Here is a 10176-nt window from a genome sequence, read left to right as displayed (position 1 = left end):
TCACCCTCCACTCACCCCACCCCTCCTTCTGATCTCTCATTCTGTGACACCCAGGGTTTTTTGTTCCCATTTTCTCCCCTTTTCTGTGATTCACTTTCTCTCCCCCTGCCTCATTAGCTGGATGCTTCATTGGTGGAGCGCTGTAGCTTGTTGAAGCCGAAAAAGGCGTGGTCTTCATGTCTTTTTGAAGTCTGTCTATGCCGAATCGTTACACGGATATTTCAGTGGTTACTGGTTGAATATTTTTTGGATTATGTCAAGCTTGCGTGCATATCTGTATACTTGTTTTTCCTGTCTCGTGCACACATTTTTATGCGCACACCTTAACTCAACCAGTCAGTCTGTCAGACAGTCAGGGCTTGGTACAGTTCTGTTCTGTTCCAGTTTCCAGTAAGCTGATCCTGTTGGCAAAGGCTAGTGGGAGACTTCCTTTTCTGGAAGGACCTGATGCATCGTGTTAATGATCCTCTCTCTCTTCCACCCTATTTCTTTCTCCCTCTCTCTCTCTCTCTCCCCGTCTCTCTGCTGGCCTGTTCGAGGAGAATCTCATTTCATATTACAACGTCTGGGCAGGGAGCGACAGCAGAGATCATCCAGCCGGCAGAGTGAAGTGGATCACACCCCCTTTTCAACCTATTGCTCTCTCTCTCTTTCTCACACTTTTTTTACTCTCGTCTTTCTCCTACTTTACGCCTTAATCACTGTTTTTTTGTCTTTTCTTTTTCTGTCTCTCTTCCCATGTAGCATTTTTGTGTGTCTTTGCCTCTTTCTGAAAGTGTGCCTCTAGACTCCACGCTCAGGTAGGCAGCACGACACCAAGTCAGGAATACACTCCTTCAGTCTACTTCTCTATCTATCTTTTCTTTCTTCTTGCATCACATATATCAACATCCTCCACCTCTTCATCTTCCTTCTCCATCTCTATTTCTCCACTTTCCTCCTGCCTCCACACCCTGCCTCAGAGCGCGTTGGAGAGAGTCGCCAATTGCGCACAGAGAAGGCAGCAAGTGGGAGTGGACCTCAGTGAACGTGCTTGCAAGTGTGTGCGAGTGTTTGTGAACGTGGAGAGGAAGAGGAGAGAAGAAGAAGAGGGGGGGGAGGAGGAGGGAGTGAGCATCAGCACAGTCCTCCCAGTCTCTCCTCGCTTCACGCACACTCCCACTTTGCATGGAACAGTCCTTCTTTCACTGCTTCTAAATGGACATTTCTGTGGCAGCGTTTAAGCAGTGAAGACAGCAGCTGCTGCCACTCTACTCCATGAGCTCCTACATGCTGGATTAAAAAAAGTGAAGAGAGGGGAAGAACAGTGGGAGATCTCTGAATATGAGTGAGGAAGCTAAGGAGAAAGCAGGCGGCGGGAAAGGAGCCCATCGCAAGAAGAAAGGCAAAAAGGTATGAGAGAGGAAGCGGTTTCTTTGTCTTGGTGTGCCTGGCTTGTCACTGGATCATTTGCTTTAGGCTTAGCTAGTGATTTTTCATGTGGAAGTAAAAGGTGGTTGGATGAGGTGAGATTATGGGTGAGGTTCATGAACCAATTGCAAACGGAAAGTAAAGGTGTGTCTAACCACGTTGTTGAAAACGATCTTTTTTCTAGAGCAGATTTTTTCAGATGTTTAAGACTGAATATTATGTTAATTCTCCCATGAAGTGCTCACAGATTTATTTATTTTTCTACTGTCTACGACTCTGTCACGAGAGAGAAATGTTTGTTTAGCCTTACCTGGAATGCTTCCAAAGCCAACTGAAATGCGCCTGTCAGTCATTGGTTATAACCCTGACGTTGCAACTGGTCTGTCTGGTTGTTTTGCTGTGGCTGAGGAAACAGTTGTATGTAAAGTGCAGAGAGAATGTGTGTTATGGAAGAAAGGGGATGTCCTCAGGGGTTAGGGTGGGGGCAGTATAATGCACGGATTGCACAGGCATCTGTCGTAAAGCCAAACTCCTTCACAGCTGTGTATGTGCGTGTCTTTGTGTTACCGTGTGAATGTGTGTTTATCTGAGAGACATCTACGTAGTCATCCTGTTATGATCCGCTGAAGTAGCTATTATGGTTTTTGATTGAAGGTGTTCACCACAGAAACAGGTCGTGACTTATGAAATGTCGGTAAGTTTGTTTGCGCACATGTGTATACTTATCTTTGATTTTCCGCTTGTGGTTGGCAGTTAAATATCTTCAGTGTGTCTGTTGGTGGTGGAACCATTATTAAAACACTTCTCTCTTCTTTGCTTCCCATGCTGGTGTGTTAATGTTAGTAGCCTATGATGAATATGTTCTGGCACTGAAAGCAAGTGATCAGTGCAGAATACACACTTCGGGGCACCAAACACACAAATTGTTTTCCAGATTGTTTGAGCTGCTTCAGAGCTAATACAAGATCTGAGGTAGCCCCCAAGATCAGGGATGTAACAGAGAAGAGCTACAGCAGATTTTAGCTATACGTTTTACACAGTGAGCGTGCCTGTTGTTGAGAAGAAATGTATTCTGTGCTTCTCATTAAATAATTTATAGCTGCTGTAATATGTACCACCCTCAGTGGTAAAGCTGTCAGTCTGGCTACTCATGAATAGCGAGAGACACAATTTTCAAATTGCAGACTTCAGTAAATACAGTAGTGTTGAATGTAGAGAAATGGCATTTATCTATAAAATCGTGTATGGTTTAATGGTTACAAATTTGAATTACATATGGTAATACATCTTCACGAGGGCTAAAATGATAATTCTATTCGTTCTTATGGAAGCAAAACGTTACATTCTGCTGGGAAAGATGAGGCCTAGCATTCATGCAGATGTTAATTTGACAGTATCACAAGACCACCCGACTCCCCATCCCCCTGCCAATGGCAATGGCATTCCCTGACGGCAGTGGCCTGCCTCAACAGGAGACTCTGCCCCACCACACTGCAAAAACTGTTGAGGATCGGCTGGAGAAACACAACAGGAGCCCAAGGCTTTGACCTGGCCTTCAAACTTCAGATTCCAATCCAATTAAACATCAACCGGATGTGCTGGAACAGGCCATGTCTATGGAGGCCCCACCAGGACCCAAAGTACCTGCTTCCTGTGTCTGGGGGTCAGACACTACATGTTCGAACATGTTGATGTCCTAGCACATCAAAGCTGCTTTGGTGGCAAAAAGAGAAGATACAAAATATTAGGCAAATAGTTAAATGTTGTGTCTCAGTAGTGTGCCACAAGGTCTAAGGAAACATTAGTGATTATATTGTCAAACACCCTCCCATGACATTTTCTGGAGGGCAAGAGGATCACTATCATCAGTAATGTTGCAAATGAGGGTTTTGCTTTTAATATCACCAGATACATACAGAATACATCATTTATATTACATAGAAACTGTGTCTCAGCTGAATAAGTTCAAGAATATCAGTTATTCAAATGAGCCTCACAAATACATGATGGGCTACACTCTTCTTCTTCACACGGAGAAATTGTGATTTTAAGCAAAATCGTAAATATCAGTTTGGAATATGCAAATATAAATATGAGTCTCCATCTCCAACTCCATTTCACAACGGATTAAGATAAAGCGCGTTTGGTTAAATTCACCAATAGGATTATGAGCGAGGCCTTAAGTTCTCTGTTGACATATTTTCCCCAACAAGACTCAGTCCATTATCTCTCTCACACAAGCTCCAGACTGCAGCCATGCAGCTGAAAACTGCACACCAAAAGAAGAATGCATATTAATGCTTTTTACATATGTATGCTGTTTAGTCGTTCTGCGAGCACGTGTGCAAGTGTGTGTTCGTTGGCTGTGCGTTTCTCTGCGTGAGCATGCGAACGCCAGATAAATATGCCAGATGTGTTAATGATTGTAGCCATGGCAACCAGTCTCTCTTCTAAGCAAAAGATGTCGAGGGTGAGAGCAGAGGGAGAGGAGCGAGGAGAGTGAGTGAAGAGGGGGTGGACTGGTGAACTTGGTGGCCAGAACAGAATTTTTTTTTCATGAGGCAGCTGCTGTGACGGGTGAAGCTCAAGGATACAATCAAACATCTTTTGACTCAAGGTCCCCCGACTTATACTGATTATGACAGGAGTCGTGAATCAACCCCAGATTCAGTGTGGTGTTTAGGGGCTTTTTCCCCCCTGATTGTTTTTACTTATCTGGGTGTATGTGGGTGTGTGTTTAAGTGTAGCATGTCTGGTGTGTGCGCTGAATATTTGTCAGCATGTTAGTGTAGCACTTTGATGTTCCTCCAAGTGCTCTATGATCTCAGAGAGGCTTAATGATAAGAATTCGATGTAGTGATAGAGATAATGAGGTTTACATAACATAAGCACACACAGTATTAAAAGGAATTCAGTGGCAAACATTTCCAGCACAAGGAAGCTGCTGGGTGTATGCGCGCACGGCGGGCGTGCACATGTGCACGCACACGCTCGTAATTGGACATCTGGTTTGAAGCGCTGTGTTGAGTTATCGTGTAGTTAGTTTAGCTGCTTAAACTACACATAGAAGGATTTTCTTATGCAGGAAATAAGGAAGAAAGATTTGCTGTGAGATAAAAAAGACCCCAGAGTTCTTATATAGAAGTATGTCCCTTTCAGAATCCTAAAAAAACTAAAACTAAACTCAATAAAATTAAAAAAAGAAAGAAAGAAAATGATGAAAATACCATTTTTAATCAGATTTTTTAGGCACAGACTTTGTACAGGTTACTTAAGGAACTGGTGTGGTTCGCAGTTAAAATTCAGATGTTTTGCAGTTTATGAATTAAAGCAGGGGTGCTAAGGATATCTGTGCATTTTGCCCACAGCAGTGGCTTCTCCATATAAATCTCCTCAGAAAAGTAAACATAACATTACATAAGAAATGTTCACGCTGAACTGAAGAAGCACCACAGTATGGGGTTATACCATCCAAAAATAAACTGCCTTAACTGCAAGATGTACTCTGTGTTTACACTTCCTGATGATTGTGTAAGGATCCATGGTGTTTCTGTCAGAAAAAACCTAAGGAGAGCTGCTCCTGTCAAAGCTTCTGACAGTCCAACATGCTGACAAGTGGAGACAGCTGAGAAGGTATCGGTATCACCGAAACACAAAATTTTGTCACAAACAAGCCGCTGCTGTTGATCAAATTTCCCCACTGTCAGTATATTCTGTCTCTGCTCCTCGCTGTGTATTTCATTCTCACAACGCAACCACAAGTGGCAGTAAGAGTTCATTCACTTGTTGCTATATCTTTTTGAAATGAAAGCTTTTAGGGCTGTAGCTGAAGCTTTCGTTGTGATATAGAAAAAGTAATGATGACTTCAGCTCAATTTCTACCATCCTTCCACTTTGCACTGGGCTGCAAACATCCCCCTTTTGTCTCGCCTCTGTTGTCTTGTTTCTAATGAGACAGCCAGTCGGCCAGGCAGCAAAGCTCGGGCAGCTCTGTTCTTTGTCTTGGATGGAAAAACCCTGCCAGAGACAGAGAGCCCCGCGTCTGGAGGACTGGTGAAATAAGCCGTTCTGTGACAGTGCCTTCAAAGAGAAATTGCACATCACATCCCCCAGATAACAGCAGAGCACTGGTGAATGTGCTGATGGAAGATGTGAAGCGCGTGTGTGTGTGTGTGTGTGTGTGTGTGTGTGTGTGTGTGTGTGTGTGTGTGTGTGTGTGTGTGTGTGTGTGTGTGTGTGTGGGGAGACTAACGGAGAGCAAACAAAGTGCTGCTTTTGTTTTTCAGATTACACTAATGGACTTGGCACAGATAAAATCCTTAAAGAGGTGAAGGTTATGCTTCGTGGGTTTGGGAGAAAGTATGTGGTGAAAATTTAGAGGAAATACAAGTAAATACTGTATAATGCTTCTGTAAATAGAGGTGAGCTGGTTCATTTTTGGATTATGAATTAGTCACTTAGTCATATCTAAACAAAAAGCCAATGATTGTCCTTTCCCTGCTCTGCACCTATGGGAAGATTTGCTGTTTCTGTCACACATAATTAGACCCTAAACTGAATGTTTAGGGTCAGAATTTGGCTTTTGGATGGTATGAATAGAAAAATACTGAAAAGACGTGACACTGGAGTTCATTCTAACAGAGATAATTTACTGCCTACTAGCATTTTATTAATCACAAAACAGCCAATGCCAAAATGACTTGCATATCAAAAATATAGCTAAGACTGAATGTTGAATTATATTCAGTTTCGCTGAAGTATTATGTTTGTTCCAAAAGGTTTTTCAGTGGCGCACACACAGAAAACCCAAGAAAAATCTACTGAACCTGAATATTGATATTGGTATTGGGCCAAAAAACATGAGGTTCTTCATCACTTCACCTCCTTGGCATTCCTTGCTTTTGCTGTATATTCTAGGTGCAGCATAGAAATGTGATGACTTATATATAAAACCACACACACACAAACACACGTGCTGTTGGACTGTGGAGGTGTGCGCATGTGTGGTCCCTCGGTAGCTTTATAAATGTATGCATGCATGTGTGTAGGTGGGTGTATTCCTACCATTTCTGTGTGAATGTGTGTTTGGTTAGGTAGGCGTCACAGAGCCCGGCCACAGCTGTGCGCCCTGGGGAGAGGACAGTGGGATCAGCCTGTCAGAGTTCCATCACTTTCAGATGTGCTGTCTCTGGTCCTCTGTTTCCATTGAGGGAAGAAGAAAAGGATGTGGAGGAAAAGAGAGCAAAACCATGAAAGAGGGCAGCTATTGAGGATAGAGGAGATGGTGAAATAGAAGTGAGAGTGAGGTGTGAGCAGATGGAGTGACAGAGGAAAAGATGGAAAGGAAAGGGATAAGGAAGTACGGAGGAGGCATGCTCCTCTGTCAGTCCATTGTTCTGGAGCACTCCCTTAATCCCCAAACTGCTTCGCCGGAGGTTTGAAAGGGTATTATGTTATATCAGGAGTAGTTGTCCAATAATCAAGCTTCACAAAGTGTCTACCACCACAGTTTTCCACTGTCTCAAGTAGATGTGAAAAATATATTCTTAAGCATAAGGAAAGCAAAACAATCGCGCCCACATTACAGCGATGGCACAGGTGGGTGAAGGTGAGAATATGCGTTTAAATAGAGACGTTCAGGAAGACTTTTTTCATTACCCCCCTTTTTTAAATGATTTAATGTTTGTTGTCATCTCCTCACCTGTTATAACTTCAGATCTGGCCTATTGGAATCTATCTTTGTCTTTAACCACGATTAACAAGCTGAACAAAGTTTAGCATAGCTTAGCCCTTATGAATCCAGCATAAATATGTGATTTGCTGTTTATTTGGTTGAGTCACTGACTGTTTAAAAGGCTGACCAGTTGTATGACTACAGTTTTAATCACATAATCATAAGTCAGCTTTCTGAGGCAGCTGTCAGTGTCAAAGAAATGCTTAAACTGACCTAAGTACATGCAAAAACAGCACACACACACAGACTACGGATACAGATGGCCTTGGCCAGGTAGCAAGGCTGCTGAACCAGACCCAATTAACAAAAAAGGGACTTACAAGAGCTTGCCACTTTTCACTCTGTGTATCCGTCCCCCACACAAACCTCTCTCATCACCCCTCCTCCATCAACAAAAGCAAGCAATTTGAAAAAATGCCCTCGTTATTTTATTTTTTTTACGTCTGTCAGCGAGAGTGAATCAATATCAGTGAGTGCTCAGTGCAATTTTAAAAGAGTTTCTCTTCCCGCAAGAAATAGCAAGAGCCCGTGTTGTGCTGTAATCTCATATCGGAGCGCTTCTTATTACACACATGTGAAAACCTGGCTGTAATTATTAAAAAACAACCAGCCCTTAGTCAGAAAATTAAACTTCAGATCTCTGAATATTCTTTGGGGTGTGCTTTTAATCAAAAGACAGCAAAAATAATGACTTGCAGCAAAATTTGAATGTAAAAACACCCAACATTTTGAACCTGGGCTGCTTGGTGACCCAGACTGCAGTTGCTTTCAGACGTAGACAGTGCAATAATACATGTTTTCATATCCACTCTACTGGTATTTTCCTCTGCTGGCAGTCACAGTTCCCTGAACTCCGGAGCCAATTCCGTTCCCCACAGCTCCGTCCGGAAGGCTCTTTACATCTTACTCAGTTGTGCTCCTTCCATTCCTCTTTCCCGTCTTTTCTGTCTCCTTCAAAAGGCTCCACAATACGAGTCAGTCGTGGAAAACAGCAGAGGAAAAAGATGGTTGAATGCAGAGTTTCACTGTCAGATTTAGACACCTCTTTTATCAAGTTCGGGATCCTCCTTAAGCCTCTCCTGGCCCAGTGTTGCCATGGCAACTGTTAAATGCAACAGCACGGGATAACAAAAGCTTTTGTTCCATACCAAAAGCAATAACAGTGGTTTATGCTCACGGTATTGTCTGCCGACCCTGTAGTGACCGCTTCATTCTCCCACCTTTTTTCTCAGTTATTTGACATCAGTGGTTTTTACTATGGCACTGAATGAAAACAGATTAAAGTCCCTCGACTTTATTTTTAGTCCATATTCAAAAGACGTGAGTCACAGATTCTCTGGTTGTTAATTGTTCTGCACAGAAAAAAAATTGCACTACCGAAACTGATGTATGAGTTGTTAATAGGGTTTTGGTCATGATGCAGGGAATAACGACTGACAAAGATCACACTATTCCCACACTAATTCCCACAGTGAAGCAGCAGGGAAAAGTGTCATGTGATGTAAATTCCTGTTTATTATTTGATGTGCAGACTGATTGTGTTTATTCGCATAGCAAGCTGTCGTGGGTGCAAACAGATTTTAGTTTCAGATTTCAGAGCAGTGGCCCCACCGTGACCTGGACGGTGCCGTTGACAGTTACAGTACAGTGTTTGTAAGTGAAAGGACTTATTAAACACAATTTAATGAAACGGGAGAAGTAGGGGTCTGCGTACCTCTCCGTTCCTTTGGTTCTCAGGTGTTGTTTATTTAAATCGGATGATGTATTCTAGGATCAGGAATACATCCACAGTGGAGGCAAGCCAGATGGCTCACCCATGCTTCCTCCGTGGGATGGAAAATGACAGCTTGCTGGTGAATAAAATAGGTAAAGGAAATGAAAAGGGAAATGTGAGCAGATAGCTGCAGACTCTCTTAAAACTGTCATGTGCCAGGACCCTTCTGCTGTCTCTCTGCTTGAAGTTGCACTTAACAGCAGGATCTGGCTTCCACTGAAATTCAAATGTCTGACAGATAGCCACAAAACAGAGGCTGTGTTTTCAAATGTAGAGCAGATTGCCAGTTTAGCACTATTCATGCTAAGCTGTTTGGAAATCCAGGTGAGAGAGACGTCTAGACTTCTTTCTGTGTTATTACAGATGATTTTCATGGTGTAGCATTAGTGTTTTTAGTAGCAAGTTTTAGGCTATTCTGGCTTCTATAAATGTTGCTGGTTGTTTTGTTACTCTTTGATAGATATATAATTGCTGGCTCAATTATGATGCATTTTATTCTAGGAGCAAAGTGCAATGTCCTGTACCGCATCAAAGTTGAAAAGAGGCGGCTGAGAGGGATGGCGAGTGCAGAAAGTGCAACACTTTCCCTCGGGAGTTCACAGCCTGAGTCCTTCGGTGCTTATGATTAGTGAGCAAACACACTTTGTTTGAGGTTAAGAAAAGATTTTGGTTTCCTTTAAAGTGAGAATGTGCCTCACACTTCATGTCACTGTTGACTTTCTGAATATTAAGGTGACGTGGTTTTTCTGGGTCTGAGAAAAGAGCTTTGTTGAAATTAATCAGAATCATAGTGAGATAACATGTTGCCTTGAAAGGTTTAATTTACTTAAAATAGTGAGCCATTGTTCTGGACTTCTTGTCAAGCACCCATCCTGCTGAGAAACAGTAATTTTCTTTTCAGGGTCAATGAAATGTTGAATAACATTTGTCATTAAACCTCTGGTGGTAAATTTTGCAGGAGCAGTGGGATTTTCATCAGCCTTCAGTGGGGATTCCATAATGCTACAATTCCCTTATTCATAATTTTATGGTTTTCCCATGCTGTCTGGTGGGCTCTTGGATCGGCATAGGGAGGAGGTGCGGGGGTGGACTGAGGTATGCCAACTGGGGGGAGAGAGACCATGTTAAATGCGCCCATTTTTAGATTTCAGGTCAGGATTGACAGCAGCAAAATGTGAGCCCAAAGCAACACCACCTGAGCCAGACGGCTCGATAGCATTGGAAGGCAAGATTAGGCAGACAGAAACAGAGAAGGTGG

General features: G+C 42.8%; 1 protein-coding gene across 1 annotated transcript in view; it reads left to right on the top strand.

Moving 5' to 3' along the window:
• The first annotated feature begins 563 nt into the window (after positions 1-563).
• Positions 564-10176, top strand: part of LOC147316047 (ankyrin-3-like) — a 118012-nt gene continuing 108399 nt past the window's right edge. The window contains exons 1-2 of the mRNA XM_086259184.1: positions 564-800; positions 963-1392. Of these exons, the coding sequence (XP_086115310.1) occupies positions 1324-1392 (69 nt within the window). The 5' untranslated portion in view covers positions 564-800; positions 963-1323. The remainder of the gene's footprint in view (positions 801-962; positions 1393-10176) is intronic.

The sequence above is a fragment of the Aulonocara sp. 'chitande type north' Nkhata Bay genome, linkage group LG13, assembly GCF_057382095.1.
Source record: "Aulonocara sp. 'chitande type north' Nkhata Bay isolate Kocher_YH1m ecotype deep benthic linkage group LG13, A_spYH_male_GT1.1, whole genome shotgun sequence".
Lineage (NCBI taxonomy): Eukaryota > Metazoa > Chordata > Actinopteri > Cichliformes > Cichlidae > Aulonocara > Aulonocara sp. 'chitande type north' Nkhata Bay.
This window is presented reverse-complemented; position numbering and strand designations above follow the sequence as displayed.